Below are 24,871 nucleotides of genomic sequence, written 5' to 3' on the forward strand. Positions count from 1 at the left end.
ACACCTCTCATCAGCTCACAGAGTAACCCTAAATACAAACACAGATTCCACAGTAGCACATATGTGCGGACAGGATGGCCATGTATAAACATGTACATGGTAAATAGCAATACTCTGACTCGGAGACGGGCGGCTACTTCTTGATCCAATCACTCATACAAAACTATAGCTGTATCCAATATCAGTCCCTATAGACACTCAGTAGATTACTCTGATAATGAGCAGTCAAATTGAGATTTCAGACACTTATAAATGTGTTGCAGGACTGTGACTTCCTCAACTACAAAATGTGATGCACTGCAATGAGGCACTGTTTGCAGAAAGTGGTATTCATGCCATGGACACCACTTCTTTTGTTCCACAGCCAGTCAGAGTCACAAAACTATCACTATGTTTAAATGTCCATGTCTGAGACAAATTAAAAATAATCAATTTTAATGGAGAGCGAATAATGTTGGATAACAATTTCTTCATTTATGGGCTATTTTGCATGCATACAGAAAAGAAGCATTCAAACACAGATTTTGATGTCGATTACCATGGCAATGATTGAATGAGCTTTGAAACTCTGACACATTCGGTCAGCCCTGAGAGAAATGTAATTAAAGAGGAAGTAATCAAGACCAATCTAACCAGACATTTGCTGCCAGGTGCTAGAGACACATTTGGTTATATATATATACTGTTTTATGAACCAGTACTAATTTATGACAGGAATGCTAATAAAGAAGAAGCAGACAGAGGAGGTCTCTCTCTCTCTCTCTCTCTCTCTCTCTCTCTCTCTCTCTCTCTCTCTCTCTCTCTCTCTCTCTGACCCTGTAATTCTCTGTGAGATCACTGTTGGGAAGTTTAAACAATAATGTGACAACATCACCTCCCACTCCCATGACCCCTTATCCCATGGCTGCCCTCCACCCGTACCCACACACACACACACACAAACACCACATCCTGAGCCCCCTCGTCTTTCTAAGCATCGGCATGACATCATCCCTCTGGATTGGAAATGGGGTCTTGTGGGGGAGGGGAGGGGGAGGGGAGGAAGAGGAGAGGGGAGAGGGGTGGCCTGGTCTGTTTTGGAGCCAGACAGACATGTTTAGGTTTGAAATGAGCCGAGCTGGATCGGTTACAGAAAAAGAAAGGGGGGGATAGAAGGTGGAAACAAAGCAGGACAGGGGGTGAGCTTCAAAGACTGGACGAAAGAGATATTTTCGTTGATCCCTCTCTCTAGGATCGGTGATATATATACTGTAGTACGGCACAGAGAGACGATAAAAATGAAATAGACGCAAAATGGGGTCAGAGAACGGACAGAAGCAATATGTGGAAAAAAACCCTCTCACTGTATCTCTTCTATCCCTTTATTTCCTTATCTTTCTCTGTGCATCTGTAAGCCTGCCTCGTGATCCTGCTCTCCATGACGATGTGCCGCCTTTCACTCAGTTTGACTCTTATTTTCTGTCCTTTCCTAACAATATCCCCCCTGCGATCCTGCCTTCGTTGTTCTCCTATAAATACCCCTCTGCCCCCAGATAAAGTGACAGACCATTTCTCCATGCTCTATATACCCCCGCAGACAGTAGCTATTATACATTCTGCCCCTGCTATTACTTTTGCACCCAGTCTGTCTGCACCTCTGCAAGCTCAGCTTCACAGCTTTAACAGAGGAAAATCTTAATCAGTGCATGAATAACATGATTAAACACCTACATCTCCACTTATTTTATCTGGGCTTAGTAATGCCTTGAATGGCTTAGTTCTTTTATTTGCAGTTTTTAAATTGATTTTTTTAAAGGATGCATGAAAATAAAACAAAAGAGGCAAACCACTGCACAAACAAGACTTTTGCACATTTTTGCAAAATATCATGCATAAAAAATCAACGGAAGGCTAAATATTACATTGGGAGATGAACTTACAAAAAAAAGTAATCCATTTTGACCAGTTCTCACAAACGCATCCTTCTGAGGGCCCTGACACACTAAGCTGATGGTTAGCCTTCAGTCAATGTTGGATTGTCATTTAGCGTCTGTCTTCCTAGTTTTTATGGTGTGTCCCACACAGGTAGAACTAGCTGGTTGTTTTTTCATTCAGCATGTTGGTTTGGCGTCATTCACTACATTTACATGACACTTGAAAAAAACGAATTATTGCCTTAATCCGACAATAACTGGACAACTGAAGTGCATGTAAACGCATTACTCCGACTAATATCGGAGTCCTCCAACTCCGATTAAGACACCCAGATAATGTGATTGGAATTCGATTTTCTCCGGCATGTATACGCCGTAATTGAAGTTAAACTAGACAATGCACGCGCGCATGCTCCACACCCCCCGCGCTGGCGTATGACCCTGGAACAGAAAAGACATGCTATTGTTGTAGCCCTCCAACAGCATACGGCATTCTTGTCTGCCTCTCAAAATCACCATGACCACGAGGGATAGCGTGCACCTTATCTGCACAATCAGTAACGTGTACATTACATACGAGATGAACAAAGCTGTACGATTATCCATCTTGCTATTGTTCGAAAATGCCGGTCTGCCGCCTGACTCCAGTTGTTTATTATTAAGTGACGTAATAGGTCAACCGGAAAGGGGGCCGTATTAACCCGCTCAAACGACGCATATCGCCACTTAGTGTTGAGGAGGACACATTCCCGTCAGTAAATCGATTTTCTCAGTTGCTTGTAAACTGGGACAAGGACAGAAGTCCGATTAGATGCCAAAATCGAATTTTGAGCATAGCTCGATTAAGCTGTGCATGTAAACGTACTGACAGTCAGAGGAGCCCACAGGTGAGAAAAATCACTCTGATCAGCAGTTCAGCTCAGGGTTCAGGAAGAGAGATCTAAGTGAGGAAGGTAAACAAAAGGTAAAAGTCGAGGGCATGAAATCGAATCAAACTTGTTATGTTAGGTGATTTTTTAAAACAATTGAGTTCTTCAGCAGAAACGGTTGGTAATTGTGTTATTATTTGCAAGCTCACGCTAAATATCACTGTTCTTTCAACATCAGGTTGGTCGGTTTGATGTGTCTGGGCCTTTAGTTCTCAAGTTCTAAGTAACTGTCTTCATGACATAAATATTGTACAGCAGGTCAATCTTTTGATGCAAGCCGCTAATACAATAGTATTTTCAGTTGGTATTTATCTGTCTTAATCCACTAAAGTTCCACTAAAACATTAAATATTGTTCAAAACATTTATTAAGATGCCAGAGATTTTTGTCCAAAATGCTAATTGTTTTAAATTCAATGCAGCAATAAAAGCTGGTCCTTAAAGAGTGCCTATATGTCTTCTATATAAAATGAGTTATATCAGGAAAGAAAAAACACCAATCTTCTCTTTGAATCATGTAAACGTTTTGATTGAAATATTTCTGAAAGCTTATTGTTTGTGCACCTGTAAATCTCCTCACTGACATGATTCATCTAACTGTTCACCAGACAAAATACATGTAACAGCTTCACAGTCTTTGTCTGATCCAGCTCGCTTTTTCAAGTGTAGCCTATTTAGCTTTTCACAGCTCTCTATCTCTCTGAATCTCTCTCTCTCTCTCTCTCTCTCTCTCTCTCTCCCTTCACCCCTCTCTCCTTCTCTCAACACCTCTTTATCTCCTCTGTCTGTTTGTTCTCTGCCACACATTTACACGGCTTGCTCTCATTAAGAGACGGGTGAGAGGGGAGAGGAGGCAGAGAGAAAGAGAGACCCAGGAACAGAAACGTGGATTGAGGATGAAACATGCAGATGTAGAGAGGTTAGTAGGTCAAGACAGAGATGTAATTAAGATGTTTCACTAAATATCCAAATAATCAAATTAAGCCAGAGAAAAAAAGAGGAGAGAGTAGGAATGAAAAAGCAGAAATGTCTCATGAGACAGAAAAAAAAAATGTTCTTTGATCCACCCACACGTCTTAACAACAGTGGAGCCGATAACTCTCCAGAGAACGAGCAGGAGTCCTACTAAATTTTTCAAATGCATGAAAATGATTAGTGCTCATATCGCATGAATCATCAATCACTTTCAAAAAATAAAACCACAGCCTTCTGGTGTGCACAGGGATTCGTGCATACCTCTTCTGAGTTCTCACATACTTGCATAGCTCTCTAAAGTGGACAGGATATTACATCATGGCAAGAAAAATGTGCTCCTTAATGACAGTAGTTAGACTGAAAGAGAAGTCTGTAACTATAAAACGAGTGGCGGAGTAACGCAATAAAACACAATGGAGGTGCCAGCCAAGCGCATTCCTGAGGTCAGCTCCAATGCACTTTGAGACAGTAAAAGGGGATTTATCTTTAAATGCAGAAACAAACTGCAGTCGCTTAGGTCTTAATGCTAAAATAACACAAGAAGTAAACAATAAACTAGAAAGACATTATTTATGTGAAGCATGTTTGCTCTTTTTTCCTTCATTCCCCTCTCAGAATACATCCAGTTATAAACACATTCTCATTATGATCAAATGACTTAGTAAACATTGACTATCTTGTGTTGGAGCCATAGAAGTGCTTTTGTCCACTTTGCTATTTTAAAGAGAGGACAACTCTTTACCCTATATGAAAATGCACCAATAATTTTGATGATTGTTTAATTTCTTCAAAAAAAATGAGAAAAATTTGTGGAATCCAGCTTTCAGATGGGAATGATTTACTGCTTTTTTTTCTCTTCTTCTTCTTTGTAAACTGAAATAGTTTGGGTTGGGTTGTGGGCTGTTGTTTGGACTAAAAAAACTATTTGAAGTTGTGAGTTGAGCTCAATGGATTAGATATAAAATACGATGGCTGCTTGCTCTGTTGTGGTTCAGCGGAAAAACAAGCGGGGCTAGCTGCTAACAGCTACCACTGCTACTAACAAACACCATAAATACATTCAGCTCCTCCATCCACAGTCAGACACACACTGCTGCATATTTTCTGCCACAACTGTAGAATGGACATGCTCACAAGTTGCTTCTGGCTGCCGTTACTGCTGTGTGAGTGCTTTGCAGGCTAGCCAAACATCATGGCGGCAACTATTTAAAGGTGTTTTCCAATCCATTGGCGCTCTGAACTCTTACTGCTCATATATCATTAGGAAATAATTGCAAACATGGCTGTTCTCAGCTTTGTTGTTTTAAATAATTTCCTAATATGTTTTAATAAAAAAATTATCATTTTGTTTTAATCTCAATTTTTTTGTAAGTATGCTCTGAGTCCCAAATTCAAGTACTTTAAGCATCTCAAGCACCTTGTATGAACCCTGTAAATAAGAGGACAACTCTATATCCTAAATGAAAATTAATCTACAACAGTTTTGATAATCATTTGAGTAATTAGGCTACTTATAAACAATGACAAACACTTGGGCAATCCAGCTTCACAAATGGAAAGCACTTGCAGCTTTTTTCCTTCTTTGTGAATCAAAAATGTTTGGGTTGTGGACTCTTGTTTGGATAAGACAACCAATTCAAAGACGTAACATTGGGCTCTGGGAAATTGTGGTTGTTATTTCTCACTATTTTCTGCCATTTTAAAGACTAAACAATTCATTACTTAAAGCGTACCCACAGATTCATGTATAACAAAGAGAACTGACAATTTTAAACACCTTAAATCATACATCCCCTCTAAACATGCTGCAAGTGTTGCTTCTCTTATGAAACCCTTCATTTTATAAATTCCTTTTCATTAATCTTTCATCTGGATCCTCTTGCAAATTGTTAAGGCAACATTCTGCAAATTTCTAATGCAGGATGATGACTGTTTTGTCGCATCTAAATCAAGAAAATTTTAATTGGTTGTGGTGGTCTGAGATGACTATCACTTATTATGTTGTGTTATTTTTCATTTTTAAGAACTCTCTGTGTCCTGCAAACTGTACCAGACCACCCCTAAGGACTTTCCTGCTGGGAAACATCATGTTGTTCTTTACAACAATAATTAAATGCTTGAGGTTCATACAAAAACAAAAACAACAAAGAGAGGCAGTTCCCATGCTTTTACAGTATCAAGTGCTGTTAGCCACAAGAGAGGGGAGGGAAAAAATAGAAACCTGTGATTTGCTGCAGTATCAAAATTAGACCAATGTCCATCACTATGATGACAAGGCTAACAAGTTCAAAATGCTACAAGGGCAGTGCCTGAACATCATGAAGTGTTTGTAAGAGAGAGAGTGAGAGATAGAGAGAGGCAGAGAGAGTTTGTGGGAAATGCTGTGAACAGCTCCGTTCTATAAGGAAAAAAGCTGCATTATCCAGCAGCGTGTCAGGCATTTCAAAGAGCTGTGTGACTCAACTAATCACCATCTCTGATTCCTGACACACTATGAGAGTCTTTCTCTCTCACTCTCTCTCACTCTCTCTCACACACACATGCACGCACGCACGCACACACACCATTGCCTCATGGTCTCTAGAGGTATGAGCAAGCGGGAAAGGATGGGTACAGACCTCCTCAGAGGCTCTACAAATATTGAATGTCACTATTCATAAAACACACACACACACACACACACACACACAGAGCTGTGCCCTAAACCTTAGCTCGTGTTACACTGAAGACTTTTTGTTTATCTGTACAAATTAGTTTCAGTGGCATTATGGGAAAGGAAGAGACTGTGGACACAAACACATACAACCTTCTCACCCTGAATCAGTTAGATTCTCATGTTTTACCCACACAATGAAGTTATGTGAATACATTATGACCACCAAACTCAATGACCGATACACATGTGCTCATACACACTACTCAAGTACGCCAAAGAAAAAGCAAACCAAATGGAGTAATGAAGAAAAGACAAGATCAGGAATATAAGAAACTTCTGCAAATCAGCTTTCAATCAGACTCTGCAACCATTCTTTTCCACAGGACTTCATTCACACACTGCCGCTTCACACATCACACATTCACATCACAGCCATGTTAATAACCAGCACAAAGAAGTCCACTCTACCTTAAACTCCTGCAGCTGCTGTTTGATCATCTCCACCTCTGTGCCGACCATACCCTGTGCATTCAGCCCATCTTCGGCTCTTCCCAGCAGGCCTTGCAGCTCACCCACTAGCCTGTAGAACTCCCGAACCCTCTCAGCAGCGTCCTCGATCTGGTCCAACCTGGCCTGGCCGCGCTCGCTCAGCTGCATAACAGGGGGGAAAAAAGGAATCGTGACCGGATGAAAGCAGTTTAACATTCACACAAATAAAGTTAACAACTGCACTTAACAACCCTTCCATTATCATCAGCATCTTTATCGTTCCTCACCTTGCCAGCCTGGCGACTCAGAGCCTCCGTCTCTCTTCTGAGAGCCAGGAGGTCAGGGGAGGAGCCTTCCCGCCGCAGCATGGTGGTGCACTCTGTTGTGTGACCCTCCAGCTCTGACCTGAGGTTGGCCAGACGGGACAAGAAGCCCTTTAGGGCATCAGCCTGAGAGGCCAAGGAATCTGCATCACGTCCGACGGGGCTGAGGGAGTCCAGTTCATCATCGAGGTCGGCGATGCGTGAGAAGACATCGCGCACGTGAGACTGGACCTCGCCGACGCCCTGCAGCCGGGACTCCAGGGAGGAGCAACACTGCTCGATCTGATAGAGTAAAACAGCATGGAGAGGTGGACACAAGGTGTTAGGAGAAAAAAATACAACACTAATGTCTATCTCTACTCATTGCAGTATTTCTGGCATAGAAAACCTTTTATTCAAGGTGTCAGACCCAATTAGAAAAAATAAGAAAAAACACTAAAACGACAACATGGTGAGGTGGAAGATGAAGACTTTTTAGAGGATTCTGAGCACAAACAACACCATAATATACAGTATTAAATCTGAAATTATGAACAAACAGGTTGACTTTTAGGACTCCAACTGGAATTTTTTTGCACAATTTTGTCACAAAATGGAGTTCAGTGTGGATAAAGGACAAGGATAACATGTCTGTGACACAAAAAGATTACCTAATCAAACCAGAGGAGCCTCTGTGATAATATTTTCCAGGTCAAAACTGAACAAATCACTGGAACAAAATAATATGTAACCAAACCAGAAAATGATGCAACAGCGAGTAAAAATAGATTCTGTCTGTGGAGGTGCAAGAAAGAGACAGTAGAAGTATTATCTAAGAGTACAGTAGGCTGATTTGCATCATCTCTAACAGCACAGCAACTCTTTTCCTACCAACAATGACATCACATCAATATTTAAAAAAAGAAATTAAACATCTCAGTGAGTAACAGTGCAGCTGAATGGTTTTATATACAGTCAGAGATCCTGCGATAGCTGCAACCTTAAATGGAATATTTGGAAGCTGGATTGCAGAAAATAGATGCAACAGTGTGGGTGCTGAATTCTTGAAGCTCCGGTTTACATTTCAAACTGTGATAAAGTGCTGAATGTCCACAGTGACCATATATGACGACTGTAAGTCAAATAGCAAAACTCTTCTGACAGCTATAGTTGTTCTGCTCTCTCTCAGCTCACTGACACTTGTCTGCTAAGCACCCACACACCCTCACACACACTGGATCTTACACCCTCACACACTGTGACCCTTGGTATAAATAATTTAACTTCTTTTCACAGCAGACGGCATCATTTGCTGAGGATACATGAATTCATGACTGTTATGATTCCTTTCATCCCTCTGCTCTCCTTGTGTTCTGCTGTTTTTCCACAGCTACCTGCTGGGCGGAGGACTCACTGCACTGCTTTAATATCTGGGTCATGTATATTTTGGACATCCCTTAGCTTTTATTGGCGATCTCTGATTAGATTTGGGAAAGTTAAATACAGTGTTGACTGCTGACACTAAGCCACAAAGAACTACCACTACTTCCTGTCATCAATGCACAGTGCAATGTGTCAGAACTTGAACTGAACATCCAGGAACTTAAAACATAAACATGTGTCCTAACAGAATGATTACTGTTAAGAAAAGAAATCTTACTATATGCTATTATTGTCTGCAGATGTCATTGTTTGAGGCACATTTTATTTGCCCAGTGATCATTATCTAAACCTGGAGCATTTACAACAACAACAAACACAGTTCCCCTTTCTTCTCTGTTCCTGTTTATGACTCTGCTCCTTACCTTGTCAGTCACATCCTCAAACTCCTTCTCTGTCTCTCTGGCCTGCTCCTGAAGCCTCTGTGCCCCCTCGGTGCTGCCTCCTGGTGCTTGGGGTGCGTCCTGTACCAGCCCCTGTGCCAGGTCTTTGAGGTACACCACCTGAGGATTCAGAGACCTGAGACTCTCCTGCTGGCTTCTCAGCCGCTCCAGGCTCTTGGCACTACATGCCTGAGTGAGAGAGAAGTAAACATGCCAAAGCCTAAATTAAGTCTTGATGATGACATTGTCTTCTTCTGTTTTGCACTGTTTTATAGAACAATAAAAGTGACATCAGGACAATGAACAATGTTTTTCAGTACCTGTGGTCCCAGAGCCTCCTGAACTTCAATCTGGTGCTTGGCAGCCTCCAGCCTCCTCTCTGCTGCCTGTCTGCCCTCCTCAAACTCCTTCAGGCGGCCAGAAAGCTCCTCCAGCTGGGCAGTGCGGTTGTGGAGCCTCTCGCCCAGTCCATCCACCCTGCGGTTCAGCTGGGCCTTCTCATCTCGTATCTACAGAAAATGAGTTTACATTACATCCGTTTAGTTTCTTCATTTACTTAATTTATGACTTTTAAAGCACTAACAACACTGAGTTGGGATGTTGGGATTAACCTGTGTTGCCATAAGCACTGTTACATAACGTCATGGTTTCATGACTGTAAAAAGTTTAGAACCCACTTTGTAATGTTCCAACAAATTCAAAATGCCCATCCACCCCTGAATGCTCAAGTCAAGGAAAAAAAGAAAACATAACTGTGTTCAACAATGTGTTACTGTTTACTTTTAAAATCTCGCTGGATGTTGGCAGTCGTTTTTCTCTCATTATCTGTAGCCTACGTTCTGTATATCTATTCCCATTCAACCAAAACACAACACACTTAAGAGAAATCAAAATCAGTAAAACTATGCACCTCTTCCTCCCCAATGCAGCATTGTTCCAGCAGCTGATCTGCGGCAGTGTTGAAGGCCTCAAGGAGAGGTTGTCGTCTCTCGAGGTCCAGCGATAAACCTCGGGCCTTCTGCAAGGCTTCATCCAGGGCAGATGAGTCCAGTGACGGCTGGATCTCTCCATCTTTTTCCTCGCACTCTGCTATCCATGGTTTCAGCTCAGCCTTGTGCTGCTGGTAGGTTTCTGCTTTGCTCAAAGTGGTCTTCAGTCTGCCTTCTCGATCTGAGAGCCTCTGGTTCAGCCCCTCCCAGTCCTGCTTCAAGGACCCTAAGCGAGACTGCAGGGCGGTGCGTTCATCTCCACCTGCAGGTAGACTGGCGAGCAGCGATGCTCCCTCAGCTTGAAGCAGCTCGTAGGAGCCCCGCTGACTGGCGATCCCTCGCTGGAGGTCGTCCGTCTGCGCCAGCAGGGAGCGGATGGCCTCCGGCTGACAGGGCAGTGAGTCGATGGATGATTCTCTGGGATCTGCCTGCTTGTCGAGCCAGGAGCGCAACTCCTCAAACATCTGCTGGAACTGCTGGGTGGACGACAGGGCGGCCTGGAGCTGAGACAGACCGTCAGCTAGAGGAAAGAAAAGCACAGGGGATTACAAACATAAACACTGAAAAACAATTTCAAACAAAAAGGACTTTTTGTTTTGTTTATTTTATTGGATTTGTTGACTTGTGTTTTTTGTAACCAAAACAATGCTCCCATTATGGCTAAAGGGGGATTAAGTTTGAAAGGAAATATTGTTCGACTGCATCAAAACTTAACTGATTAAGTCATCAAAGTGGACCATTATCTCTGTGTAGAAAATCACTATCAATAAATAAGTCAAGTAGAAACATACCAGGCACTTACAGAAGTCATATTTAGACTCACTGAAAGCACACTTGCTTTATCAACCACATAAAGTCCACAAACCTGCACGCTCCTCTAAACTCTTTAGAGGCCCGCTGACACTCTCCAGTCGTTTACTCAGCTCTTCCTTCAGGTAGGGTTCAGCCACGATGGCGCTCAGCTCCTTGCAGAGCTTTTCAGCCTCGGCCAGCTCGGTCCGCCGTCTCTCCAGTTCTGAGCGGATCTCTCCGGTTTCCTGCAGGCGGCGTTTCAACGCTTCAGGCTGGGCGCTCAGCGAGGCCTGACCATCTAATCTCTCACCCAGAGCAGAAACACTGGAGGAGAGCTCTCTGAGCAAGGCCTGGGCAAGAGAGGAGGGTAACAACATTATACCATCATAGTGACAGTGTAACATGACACCATATACACCAATCTGACTAGACGTACCTGGTACCGCTCGCTGGTTCCTTGAGCCTGGTCGATGTGGTTTGACCTCTGAGTCAGTCGGTTTGTTAGCTCCTCCCACTGCTGGGAGATGGAGGCCAGCTCAGATCGCACCTCTGCCAGGTCTTTAGGGTCCTGAGCAGAGTCACCAGTCTGGGAGAGGATTCCCTCAGCGGACTGGGTCAGCTGGTCAAACTGTGGCCGTCTGGTCTCAAACTCACGCAGCATGAACTTAATAAAGACGAGAGAGAGGACATTATTCAGTGATGCGATCAGGAATTAAAATATCAGGTTTCATGAAAAATAGAATCTCATAAGGGAACAAAAAAAAGAAAGAAGCTGTGTTTAAAGCAAATGAAAGCCTGAGGAAAACTTGGGGAAAAATCTAAATTTGAGATTAAATGAAAAATGCCTTTTTAACCCTTTCAGATTACATCTCTGCCCATCCCTGTTTTCTTTAATGTATTTCCACTCATGCTGGATTTTCTGTATCGATTACCATTATTGTGTGAGTGCGTGTATTTATAACTGTTCCTTTTGGTGTTATCTCTGTGGTTCTGTCTTCTACATACCTGTGCTTGTTGTTTCTGTGTGTTGAGCATGTTGGGGTCGATGCTCAGCGGTCCCAGCACGCTCATCATCAGCTCCTTCTCCCTCAGCCACGGGCCCAGCTGATTGGCCGCCGAGGCAAAGCTGCCCAGCCTATCGGCACATGTCTCCAGCTCAGTCTGCCTCTGGGCTGCCGTCTGATTGGCTGTCTGCCAGCGGGAGTCTGGGGAATTAACCAATCAAGACAGAAGTGAGAGATGCAGAATGTTGATGGATGTGTTTATATATTTCAGGGGCAGGTTGTCAAATAGCATATTCATTGTTACACGTTTTCTGTCTGGTTTCCTTCCTTTTATGATTAAGTTGTACAACATGAAAGTCCGATTACAGTACAGTGTAAAAATTAGTGTAATCAGAAATCATATCAGTGATGCTGATGAAACCAAACCTAACTCAATGTGAAGAAAACTGACAAAACAATTAGACATTTTCTTCTTTTGTCTCTCCTCCTACTTCTTCTGTCCCCTTCTTCTTCTCTGACTCATGTTCTGGGCATCCATCTGAGTGTGTGTGTGTGTATTCAGTCCACATGGCTTTGAAAAGGCATTATGAAATATGAAATATATAAAGGCCCCCTTCTTGGATTTCACCTTAAATATTTCTGTCTCAGCCCTGGTAAAAATATCAAGTATGAGAGCGAACAAATAGCTTTGACAGGAACACTTCCCACTCTCTCCCTGGATAGTATTGATTCCTCAGTTTCTCGCCATCTCTTAGAAAAATTATTACAAATTCTGAAGCACTGTTCCACCTTCCTTTACACAGTTCTTGAAAAACACACCACAGTAGAAATGCCTAATCTGGTTTCCTTTTCTAGTTATGAACAACACTTCATTCTTAACACTAACAAAACGCAGTAGCATCTCACTGAGCTGAAGAGAAGGTTAATCTAAGTTAATTTAAGTGGTAGGTTTAGTGGTCTCAAGATCACATATTTTTATGTAATATTTCGCCTGAAGTTTTGTGTCCATGTCATGGGATTTCATGCTGTGCACTGTACAGTGTTGTCCTGTGGTGATCTGTTGTCATGTATTAAATGTCATGTAGCCGTTTTGGCACTTTTGCCCAGGACAAATTTCCTTTAGGACATTAAAGTTTATCTTATCTTAACACCCCTTTCTTTTGGAACTTGATTTTTTTAAGCAAAATGAGAGGGATGACATGAGCAAAATAAGATGTGCCCTTCAATGTCATATACTGTAGGGCTGAGTACTTCATTTAAAACCCATCATTAGAAGTGAAGCATTCTGTCAGTAAAATGCCACGAGTGTGTAGAGTAGCCATTCTTTTGAACATTTTGATGGCATCTCAGTGCAACGAACTGCCAACTCTGTCAAATATAATGCACCTGACTCATCACACCACAGAGTGTGTGGGTTGCCATAGTGGGCCAATCACACATTGCATTATATCAAAGTACCCTTGTGGTGATTGGCTATGAGCATACCATACAAAGTCATTTGTACAAAAAGGATCAGATGCAGATATCCTTTGACTGGAGAAGTTTTGATACAACTTGGTACTGGGTGATTTCATTCAATACCTTAAAGGTATCAAGTAAGCATACCCAGGTTACATCTTTTAGGCACATACAGTACAGTCCATTCTTTCCAGTGTTTTACATATTGTTCATATTGTAGTCTTAAAGAGGCTCTATGTAAAATTCAGAGCGTACAAATGGACACTGGACACTGTTCTTTACACAGAGGTGGCTGAGCAAATGGGTAGTAGCTCATGGTGCTAACTCCATAAACAGCACTTCACAGAGGTAACTGTTGAATGTTAACCAGCTGGGAACTGGAGGGTGGGTGCTATGCCTATGCAATGACGCCATCCTGATATCTGTAGCGGTAACTGCTTGCAGAATAAGCACGGTGCAGAGTGGCGGCCGTGGGCTAGTCAGTGGGCTACACGCATGCACTAACATGCATGCAAGGCCTAGGCTAGCTTACTACAACAAACTATGGACTCCCTGTACTCTGTGCTATAGGAACCTGCACAGTATTTCTATAGCCAGCTGCAGTACAGTATATCCAGTAGCTGTTACATTGTTACATTGTTCTTTGGTCTTTCCCTTTGGGCATCTGCAGTAGTTGAGGCAGAGCTCTGATCTATCTAGTTTATGTAAAATGGCTGTCCCGTCATCTTGTCATATGCCCTCATGTATTTTTGTCATCTGCAGCACCTACCTATCTCTTGCAGCTGTTGTCTCCAGGTGTCTGCCTCGGGAGAATCAGGATTGTCAGCAATCAGTTTTCTCAATGTGCTCTTCAGCTCCTCAACCTTCCCAGAGTGCTCAGCCAGCTCTGAAAGCAGAGCCTAAAGGAGAGAGGGAGGAAGACCATGACAGAGGCTTAATGCAGAAACTTAAAAATACCAGCAAAACAAACAGGAACAAAACAGTGTTAAAAGAGAGCAAAGGCCATCATGCCCTTTCTTCTTTCAGTTCTTTACCTTGTTCTCCTGGGCCTGGGCGCGTACCACCTCAGGTTTGGAGGGCGAGGCGGTCTGTCCCTGTTTCAGGCTGTGCTCTCTGTCTGTCAGCCAGCTCTTGAGCTCATCGGTGCCCTGCCTGGCCTTCTGCCTCAGCTCCAGTGAGGCCTTCTGCCGACCGAGACGCTCCTTCAGCTCCCCGCCCAGCGTGTCGTATCGACCGTTCACATCGGATACAGCTACCTGGAGCTCTGTCAAGTCTGAGGGCACAATAAGAGAAAGTCGCTTATAGCCTACAGCAAATTGGAGGAGTGATTATCAGCAGGGCAGATAGAGAAAATAAAAAATAGAAAAGTAAATAAAATAAACAGATTTATATCTAGTAAAGTAGGCTAACAGGGAATACAGTTGTTGTTAGCAAACAGGAGTGTAGTTCAGGTTGATGAGGACAGTCTAAATAAAGGGCGATCCTGATGTGGTAATGTGTCTTTTTAACTAAACATATTTGCAACTGACAGATGTTAAGCATACAGACAGCTGACAGGAGACAGGACACTGGAAACAGTTAAACAGAAAACGGTGCAGTGATCTCTCATTCCTATCAGGATCTTTTTTGGTCATCACACTGACAGAAATAGGTTTCCATACAATGCAATTAGTGTTAAAATGTATCCTAATAAATTAAAAGAGAGAGGGAGAGCTAGAGCCATAGGGAGAGAGAGAGAGAGAGAGAGAAAGCTCACCTTTACAGGTGTGAATGCCATTGACACTGCTGGGACCTGCTGAGCCATTGATTTGAGGAGCACCTGGGAGAAAGACACACACCTGACTGAGACAGTGGCACTACAACACAATGATGCAAGCATGGTCACGCACAAAACAGGACCTGTGATTTACCGACATGTTCAAAAACGTGGACACAAATAAAATCCGGACAAAAAACTCTCTACAGCACCAGGGAGCCTCACAAATACTTCAGAGGAGGACGCTGCACAAAAGCCACAGACGACAACAGTGAGAAAGGCATGGAGGATACCCTTTGTCTTTACACAACACAGAGGTGTAATGGACACGTCAAAAAGAAACACTCATACATCATTTTATGTAATATCTAAAATTTTAATCCATGCTATCCACATTTGCTGTGGTCTGCTCTCTGATTCAATCAGAAACACATTTTTTTGCCTCCCTAAAATGTTACTTTTGTCATTATTGATATGTCCTTCCACCGTCCACAAAAAAAAACACAAGCAGTTTCAACCATGAAATTATTTACATAACAATTACTAATCTAGTCTCTAGTCTCCCCCATTATTGACTCCTGAACAATTTCAAAACATTTCTGAAGCACATCCACATTTCTTTGCTTAAACCTGTCATCACAGACTGGCTGAACCAAGAACAAATTACCTTAACAGAAATGATTATAAAGTGCCCTGTACTGCCCTCTCTCCTGCTCCCCTGTGTTTATTTTTCAGTTTTGTGTCTTCTAAGGTCAAATAATTATATAAAATCCTTGGTGATTTTATTTCCTTCCACCTACAGCATCTGTGGCTCCCACCTAAATCGCTTGCAAAAATGCTCTCATGAGGACAGTAAGTCATTTAAACCGAGGAAGGAGTGAGAGAATGGATGTGTTTGGTAGCGTTTCCATCCTTGTTCTTACCAGTTTTGGTCTGAGGAGCGGTGATATCAATGATGATGGACTCCAGCTCTGAGCCTGTCTTGTTCAGCTCCTGAACTCTTGATCCCTGTGACTCCCAGTCATTCAGCAGGTCCTGCAGGCAAAATGCATTTTGCTGAGTCACTGAACTTTAAGAGCTCATGATATAGTCGCATGATTCAGACAGCACATTCCCTTGTTTTCTTCATATTTATGTAAAAAAACTAAAACAAACAAACAGTGGATGCAGGGACTTTGATTCATATTTGTGTATAAATTATTACAGACACACACACACACACACACATGCACACACACCTTGAGCTGCTGGACTCTCCTCTGCAGGCCTTCTGTGTTGAGGCTGGCCTCCTTGGACGGCAGCTGGTCCTGTGCCGTCTGAAGCCACCTGAGGAGGGAGCCAGAGAGGCCACGGAACTGGACCAGCTGCTGCTCACAGGCCTGGATGGCAGCAAACCTGTGATTGGGAAACAGAGGAAGACGGGGGAGGAAGAGGATGGTATGAAAGAACAGCAACAGAGCACACAGAGCAATGCTAGAGAGGGTGAAGAAGAGATGCATAAAGGAGGAACAAAGATTTATACTAAAAGGACACTTTAGATCTTCTGAAGTGGGGTTGTATGAGATACTTATCCATAGTCATATCCACAGTGTATAACCTACATTAGATGTCAGTCAGTACACTCCCAGTTTGGAGAAGCAGGCAGGAGTACCGACACAGAAGCTAAGCTATGAACTGCTGTGGACAAGGGCAGCAGCAAAATGTATTTCAGCAATTAAACTGATGTAGACTTTGTTAAGGTGGGCCTTTTTCAGGGTGGCTTAAATATGTTTTGCTGCTGCCCATACTCAAAGCAGTACATTGCTTAGCTGACTGCCATCTACTGTATGAAATACACTCACTATAGGTAAGTATTTCATATAACCCCATTTTGACAGATTATCTCCCCCAAACTGTTTCATATTACATTAAATAAAAAGAATATGCAAAGCATTATTTGACAGGGGGAATTCAAAGTCCACACTGGCCAATATTAACGCAGCCTTGATCTCCCTCTCGTTGTATGAAATCTGTGTCAAGCTATGCCTGGAAAAGTGCTGACTGCCCATAGACAAAACAGCTCTGAGAAGTCGGCTGGCATGGACCAGTATCATTATCATGCTGCTATTTTCTCCCCCCTTGGGATTCGAGGCTGGGAGTCATCTGAGTAGGCCGTTTATAGGACGGACAATGAGCCATGTCCACTCTGCTTATATTAGCACCCAGGCCTGCTCATCAGCTCACACTGGCCGCACAGATACAGAAGACACACACACAAACACACTGTACAGTAACCAACTGCTGAGAAACATCATGCAAATAATCCCCAACATCGTGTACTGTGTGTCAACCTACTGACACCCATGTTTTAGACTGTAGATGAGTGATTACATTCTTTATATCTTAACAGCTGATCACGACATATAAAACTATGTCTAAATTGGTTGGTTTTTATGTGACAGCCTGACCAAACTCAAGTATAATCCAATAATTCTGCACCGGACTGATGGTACAGTATTTATAAATCCTACCAGCCCCCCTTCTGACAGGCTTCAAGTGTGGCTGCAACGACGTCAGACAGGGTAGGCATAGCAACTGGAGCTCCGTGAAGGCTACAAATTTAGAAAACAAATTTTGGAGATGCCAGCGGCATAGTCTGTTCTGCAGAGCCTGTCACAGTGTTTTTATATATAAGTAGGCCTATCATATCTAATTAATCTTAATTTTCAAGTTTGACTCCTTCTGTCTGTAGAGGTTATCTGATTTGTTGTCGTACAAAGTCATATTTCAACATCAAAAACTATAAAGCTGAATGATTCTGCACAGCTTTGTATTTGGTACCCCCTTGTGTCATTTATGGTACATTGTGGAAATTATAAATAAGGATTTTATAAGATTTCGGCTGTTCAAATATTTCGTTTAATATCACTCCTAGTTTTATATGTTCCCTTAATAGGTACAAATATTTCCTACTGAAGCAAACATGTCAAAGACCTGAACACTGATTTGCAATTATGTTTTGCTGTTCACCAGGACAAAAACATCCTCAGCAAAGCCATAAATATTGAAGACTGATTGTTACGCCTTCACATTTATGGCTGCATAAATTCAAAAAGGCACTTCTCACATGTTATCTGCAAACATTTTTACCTTTCACTGACACTGGCTTCCAGTTGGGTGAACTCATCAGACACTCCTTTGACATTATCCAATAGGCTTTGAGTGTTACTGAAAGCTTTTGATTGGCTGAGCTCGGTGCTGAGGTTACAGAAGGATTTCAGCTGGCCAGCCTCCTGCTCCAGCTCCGACCTGACCTCCTGAGAAAAGACGCACAGGACAGAAGTGTTGAATAGTCTGACAGTATAACTAATCCATTGACGCCTCAGAGGCTCTAGAGGTCTTAAAACCTTGAAATCATGTAACTCAAATGAGACCATACAGCAGATGACCTATTTATGACAATTTGACACCCCTGCTGACCTCAATGGTCTGCCTGTAGTCATCAACGCTGCGGTCTGGCTGGCCCGCTGGGCTCAGAGCCTTCAGTCTGCTCTGGGTGAAGACCTGGAGGTCAGTCCCCAGCCGCTCATAGCTCTCCAGCCTGGGCAGCAGCCCTTTGAGCTCAGCCTCCCTCTCGGCCTGGCTAGTCTGTGCTGCAGCATAGCGTTGCGTCAGTTCATCTAAAGCGCCCTGGAGGCCCGAGGCCGTGGAGGCGTCAGAGCTCTGAAGGAGTTTGGAAACAGAGTCTCGCGTTGCTTCCACGCTGCCCTGCCTGGACAGCAGCTCCTGGCGAAGTTTCTGGGGAAACATAATGGGATGCTATGTTGGAAAAAACTTGAGAATCAGCAACATTTTGATTCATGGATGTGATCATCAAATATGTGACATCAGTCTCTGCACTGAGGAGTTTCCTCTGGGTTTACCCCTACCTGGTTTTGTGTCAAGGCATCTTGTACAGCGTGCGCGGTGGGCTCAACTGGTCCAGGACTCAGAGCCAGTTTGTCCAGCCAGCTCAGCAGACCCTTCAGGCCCTCCTGGACGCTGACCGACTGGGCCACAGCTGTCTGCAGCTGCTCAGCCCGTTCTGACACAGATGCAGAGAGGGAGCCAAACCTCTTCTCTAAACCATCTGAACAGCAGGAGAGGGCAAAATAAAAACATCACCTTTTTAATTCACTCATGTTTTTTTTTACATCCATTTATAAAGATTTACTGACATCTGTGATTGAGACTATGTGGGACAGATTGAGTTAAGTTACCTGCGGCACATAGGATATCGACAGCTTTCAAGGAAGGGGACTCGTCCGTGCTGACCAGATCTCTTCCTGCTCTCTTCACCTTCTCCAGCTGCACCGAGCGTTCAGCCAGCTCGTCCTGCAGCAGCTGAGGACAGAGGGCACACTTACAGTCAAAATTAAATCATTTCTATAGCTGAGAAGGAATTTGAAATCCAAGACAAAGTTCCCATACTTTCCATTTTAGTATTTTTTTCCCAGATGTTGATTTTATGAATGAATTTTAATTTTTGGTCAGTACTCAACATAATTTAGTGGTTGGGAAAGATGACTGTTGACAAGCCCAGATCATGAGCAACATTTTTCCAAACTCTAAAAAAAAATGCTCTGCACTCTTTTTCTGCCTTCTCCCTCACTCTATTTTGTTTATGTTGATATTTGTAATTCGTGCCTCACCTGTACTTGTCGTAATGTGTTCTGGAGGTTCTGCGGGTCTGTCTCCCCACTGGGCTTGGCTATGCTTTGGTTCTGTTCCTGAGTGCTGAGCCAAGAGTGGACGGAGACGACCTCATCCTGGTACTGCTGGTACCTCTCCAACAGGCTGGATAAACGGCCGCCCAAATCGGTTGACTGCACATGCCAACAAAATTTCAATGAATGTGTAAATTCAAGATAAGGTCTCAGAACAATTTCATTGAGCGCAATATATAACAGTTTCTAGTACTGCCTCACCTTGGTGTGTAGGGTTGTGTATCTGTGGTTAGCATCCTGCAGCTTGTCAGTTACCAGCTGCTTGGTGCTCTCCAGAGCTGGGTCTGAATCACCAACTTGCTCCAGAGCTCCTTGAACAGAGTCCAGAACTTTCTGACCAGAAATGGAGACAAATCGCAGGTCCGCCTTGTGGCAAATGATGTCCTCAGCAAGCTGGAAATACAGACATGTTCACAGGTCACTTGGAGACAAATTCATGCAGATACATTGTTTATCGGAAAAATTTAATGTTCATAAAGACGTAAATGGAAAGCATGATCAGGACCAGCAGGTCTATAGTTCAAATTTCCAGAATGGATGGGAAAGGATATGAAATACTGCAAATGTGATATCAAGGGACTTTTAACAATAACAAAATTATCCTGAACTGCTTCAGTGGAGTTTCTCAGGGGCTCCCAGATGAGAATGTGTGATTGTCGTACTCGTCGTGTGATTGTGTGAGTGTAAATCAGGGCATGTTAGGGTGCATGGATGGATGGAAACTGAGAGTGGAAACTCAGTCTTCCGTGGATAATTAAAGGTCAAAAAAAGCATAGTTGGGCAGTATGTGTTTTTACTCAGCTGCACTGGGCCCAGATGCAGTGAGTGACATTTCTCTGCAAAATCACTTCACTTCAAAGCACCTGAAACCAGACACAGCCATTATTATCCAACTGCAGAGCCGCAGTGCCAGCACGTTCAGACCTGCTGTTACAGAGCAATCTGCCCCATCTACAGGCAAGCAAGGTAACAGCAGCAGTTTGAACCTGCTAGTGTAGACCATAGACTAAAAATACAGGACATAGTCACCGTGACATCACCAATTGGTCTGTGGACTCCGGTTTTAAAGCTTTGAGTTTGGCATTTTGGCCATCATCACTGATTTTTTAAAGACAGAAGTGACCTGAGGTTACCATATTTGAACAATAGTGTGGAGTTGCTGTGCATTTTAACATGGGGGTCTATGGGGACTGACAGTGCTCCAGGAGTGTGCTCCTAGTTTCTCCAGTGAGGGGTGAAAAGGTTCCAACCAAATTGTGAATGCCTCGACATGCTGCTATCTGCTGGTTTAAAGTACTGCTGCTCATATCTCCCTGTAGGTATCATAAAGTGTGTAAAATTGGGTCTTGTGTGACTCAACAGCTCCCTCTTGTGGAGAATCTGCAGCATGTTAAATGGAACTCAACTCACATTTGTGATTGTCTGAGTTTGTGAGTAAGTTATCATGCAGTTCCATGAGGAGCTCCACATTTTAATATCAAAAAAGTGAATAAATAACAAAAAACAAGACATAGAGGAATTTGCATTATGTCATTTAGGTGTGTATGTGCACCTTTCTGTGCTCCTCCAGCCTGTTCTTCAGTCCTTGTGCATCAGTTTCTCCTTCCCCTAGAGAACGGAGCTCCTGTTCACTTTGTTCTAACCAGGCACCTAAACTTCCATGTTCTTGGTGGAACTTCGTCAGCTCATCCTTCAGAGCCTCAGACTTCCTCAGACGATCCTAGAGGAAACAGTTACAGCAGTAACAGTTAATTAACTATAACAAAAAAATTGAAATATCATTACTGTATCCCCATCAATTTGCAATGAGATGAAGGTCCACATATCACATATCAAGAGACATGCACATCAGTATTTATTTTGATACCTGGCAGCTCTGCAGTCTGTCCTGGTGCTGAGCCTGCAGCTGATCCAGGGCGGCCCTGAGACGCTGTTTCTCTTCAGGAGGAACGGTGGAGTCTGGTTGGTCCAGAAGGGAGCGAGTTGACTGCGTGATCTGGAGAAGCTGTGCCTGTTGAGCCTGGAGCTGCTGAAGCTCCGCCTGGGAGAGAGGTCAGACATTATGGGTCATAATTTGGTAATGTTACAAAATGTTTAACTCAAAATGTGCTACATTTAGAGAGTAGAGAGTCAAACCTGCAGGTTCTCTGTGTGTGTAATCACAGCACCCTCTGGCTGTGAGAACGGTGTATCAGTAAAATCTTTGGCCAATCCAGATCTATCTCCTCTTGCACCTGGTTGGTTAAGGGAGGACAATTCATTCAGCAGAGAGTCTATCTGGCCTTGGGTCTCCTGGAGCTCCTCCTCAGCCTTCGCCTGTAGGAAAGGAGAGGAAAAGAGGATTAACACAAAAAAGCTACAAGTAGCTTTTGTTCTATATGTTTATCTGTAACGACTCATCTTGTTACCCTTTGTGTGTTCTGCTGTAGAGTGGTGTTGATGGCTGTGTCCAGCTCCGACAGTGACGTGTTTGCTGACTGTTTAAGGGCACTGTACTGTTCCTTCATTCTTGTTAGCGCCTCCTGGAGGTTCTGCCTCTCTTCTGGGCTTAGACTTTCTCCTCGCTCTGCCAGGAGCTCCTCTGCAGAGCGGATGGCCTCAGTGATGCCCTGTTCTTTGGTCTGGAGGTCCTTCTGTGCTTCCTGGAGAGCCAAAGAAAATTGATTTAGTCAAAGAACTTCTATCTTTCTCTGTGCTCTTCTGCACAGACAGACTTGAGCTAGCCTCAGAACGCACGCTGTTTAAGGGGGAGAAGGGGCTTGTTATGGGTTGGCTGTGGTCGCACTTGGAGGTGGATGGGTTCGCTTTTGAGCCAAATCCTGAGAATCTTGGGCATGGCTTGGCACAACAACACAAAAAATGGCAATGGTAACGCGGTTTGATTTGGTGCTACAAGAAACGGCAATGGAAAAGCCCTATAGGTGGGCTTGAGACAGAGAGGATGAACAAGGCTTCAGGCAAATAAATACAGTGAGTTAAAATGTCGATATTACATTATAAACAGAACGATAGTGATAATAGTGATGTACGTGTACATATAAACATGCAAAAGAGATTAATCTGGGTGTTTTTATTATTCAGTTCATGTGGCCTTTAGATTCTAGATGAGGTAGATGAAAGTTTCATACCTTTAGTCTTTTCTGCTTCTCTTGCAAGACGTTCACATCACCTGACTCTGCTCCACCTTTCTGACTGGCCAGCAAGCTGGCAGCTCCAGCCAACCACATGGTAAGGCCTTCTAGTTTCTGAGAGCATTCGGCTTTCTGCTGTTGAACCATCTGCGAGAAATGAATGAGCAGAGAGGGAAGAAAACAGAACCAAAAGAGATACAATGTGAGAAAAACTGAAACTGACTTGAGTCCATCACAAACAATTTAACTGGATCAAGTGACAGGAAACATTGCATTTTTTTTCTCTAACCACCAGTTTTGACACTAAGCACACATTTGCTTCTAAACAGAATTCTTGAGGAGTGCACACTTTGCCAAGCTTTGAGCAGGTTGTATCCAGAGTTCACACACACACACACACACACACACACACACACACACACACACACACACACACACACACACACACACACACACACACACACACACACACGCATACATGGCAGACATACATATAGTATCTTCACATCAACATGTCGATCAAGCAACAAACAATACAGAGAGAAATCAAACAAATATGTTTATTTGCTGTTTTTCCTCCTTCTCTGCTGTACTCAGGTGAGAGAAGAGGAAAAACAGCTAAGCGTTGTAGCCAGCGAGGCTTTTCTGCTATCAAATCTCTAGCCTTTACCGCCGTGACACAAGCGATTTCCTTCAGAGGCAATCTGGAACAGCAAGGCAAACAGGTTAATAATACACACGTTACTGAGACATGCAGAGTAGCAAACACGCTTGCATAAAAAGCCTGTGTAGTAGGAGTGAGGGTGGTGATACTGTTCATGTCAAGTGGCAAAGCTTTTGCATTGAAAGCAGCAGTGAGTTGATATCAAGCTATGAAATGATGAAAATAAGATGGTGAGGTGGTGAATAATGGCACTACAAGTTAACCTGTGATGGAGAATAGTGTGTTTCAATCAAGCTATTCCAGTTTCTAGTCTTAAATGGGTTTGAGTGTGTGATGTAAGTGCTTATCAGAGCAGTACTATGATCTTGTGGAAGAAAGAATGGCAGTAGTTTACAGCATGCTGAATAAAGCAGTGAAATACAGTATATAAAACCTAGTTGCATTTAACATGTATTGGTGAGAAATAACGCAGCATTTCAAATCAATCCCACTCAACATTCTCTTTTTCCAAACCTCTCTCTCCCTTGCACTCTGCCTCTCTTTGTCCTTCTCCTCTTCTTTCACTCTCTCCCTGCGTTGCCACTCCTCCTCTCGCTCTCTTTGGGCTGAGAGGGCATCGGCCCAGGCCTGGGCTTGGCCCGACGCGAGGTGAAAGGCCCTCTGGAGCTGCTGGAGCTGCCCCAGAAGCTGCCTGCTCTGTTCAGGGGCCAGGTCCTGAGCTCGCTCCGAGATAAACACCTGAATGTCAAAGGCTGTGTTGTTGACCTCATTAGAGCGAGCCATCAAAGAGGATTGGAGCTCCTTAAAGAAACAAGAGAGAAAAGGCTACATGAGATATTATTCTATAGCTCTAAAGGTAGTGCAGTGAGATGGATACAGTCTGTGAGGCAACAAATCCCAACAATATATCAACTCATGGAGCTCTGATTTAAAGCACAGAATTACTAAAAGGAGCAATATTAAAACTGTTTTCTTCAGTTTGGACAACTTGCCTTGCAGAGATTCAGCTGCTGTGTGAGCTGATTATGACTGTCATCTTTTTCTGCTGTCTCCATTTTTTCCATCCCCGCCATTCCTCCGTTCATCTGAGCCTCTGTCTCCCTCAACCAAGAGAGCAGACGTTCCACTTGTCCTCCCAGTGATTTCAGCTCAGCTGTTAACGCGTCCTGAGGGAAATGTCAGAGTGATTCAAATCAGACATCATCACAGAGGATACAAAAGAATTGTCTCCACCCAAATAGGATAA

General features: G+C 43.3%; 1 protein-coding gene across 21 annotated transcripts in view; it reads right to left on the bottom strand.

Moving 5' to 3' along the window:
• The window catches only part of macf1a (microtubule actin crosslinking factor 1a), a 269,747-nt gene that overhangs the window by 64,106 nt on the left and 180,770 nt on the right, over positions 1-24,871 (bottom strand). For 20 of the 21 annotated variants that reach the window (XM_049602953.1, XM_049602956.1, XM_049602954.1 and 17 more), the window contains 26 exons: positions 24,618-24,791; positions 24,139-24,426; positions 22,959-23,108; positions 22,239-22,472; positions 21,967-22,146; positions 21,698-21,871; positions 21,383-21,550; positions 20,032-20,223; positions 19,756-19,929; positions 19,324-19,447; positions 18,994-19,193; positions 18,545-18,862; positions 18,215-18,381; positions 16,324-16,480; positions 16,009-16,120; positions 15,086-15,148; positions 14,364-14,602; positions 14,099-14,228; positions 11,873-12,072; positions 11,304-11,531; positions 10,941-11,217; positions 9,997-10,595; positions 9,407-9,595; positions 9,069-9,275; positions 7,249-7,566; positions 6,941-7,123 (listed from right to left, as the gene is read on the bottom strand). In XM_049602953.1, coding sequence (XP_049458910.1) covers positions 6,941-7,123; positions 7,249-7,566; positions 9,069-9,275; positions 9,407-9,595; positions 9,997-10,595; positions 10,941-11,217; positions 11,304-11,531; positions 11,873-12,072; positions 14,099-14,228; positions 14,364-14,602; positions 15,086-15,148; positions 16,009-16,120; positions 16,324-16,480; positions 18,215-18,381; positions 18,545-18,862; positions 18,994-19,193; positions 19,324-19,447; positions 19,756-19,929; positions 20,032-20,223; positions 21,383-21,550; positions 21,698-21,871; positions 21,967-22,146; positions 22,239-22,472; positions 22,959-23,108; positions 24,139-24,426; positions 24,618-24,791 — 5,445 coding nt within the window. The remainder of the gene's footprint in view (positions 1-6,940; positions 7,124-7,248; positions 7,567-9,068; positions 9,276-9,406; positions 9,596-9,996; positions 10,596-10,940; positions 11,218-11,303; positions 11,532-11,872; positions 12,073-14,098; positions 14,229-14,363; positions 14,603-15,085; positions 15,149-16,008; positions 16,121-16,323; positions 16,481-18,214; positions 18,382-18,544; positions 18,863-18,993; positions 19,194-19,323; positions 19,448-19,755; positions 19,930-20,031; positions 20,224-21,382; positions 21,551-21,697; positions 21,872-21,966; positions 22,147-22,238; positions 22,473-22,958; positions 23,109-24,138; positions 24,427-24,617; positions 24,792-24,871) is intronic. The other variant, XM_049602952.1, reaches the window with a different exon arrangement.

This window comes from Epinephelus fuscoguttatus, linkage group LG17 (genome assembly GCF_011397635.1).
Source record: "Epinephelus fuscoguttatus linkage group LG17, E.fuscoguttatus.final_Chr_v1".
Classification (NCBI taxonomy): Eukaryota; Metazoa; Chordata; class Actinopteri; order Perciformes; family Serranidae; genus Epinephelus; species Epinephelus fuscoguttatus.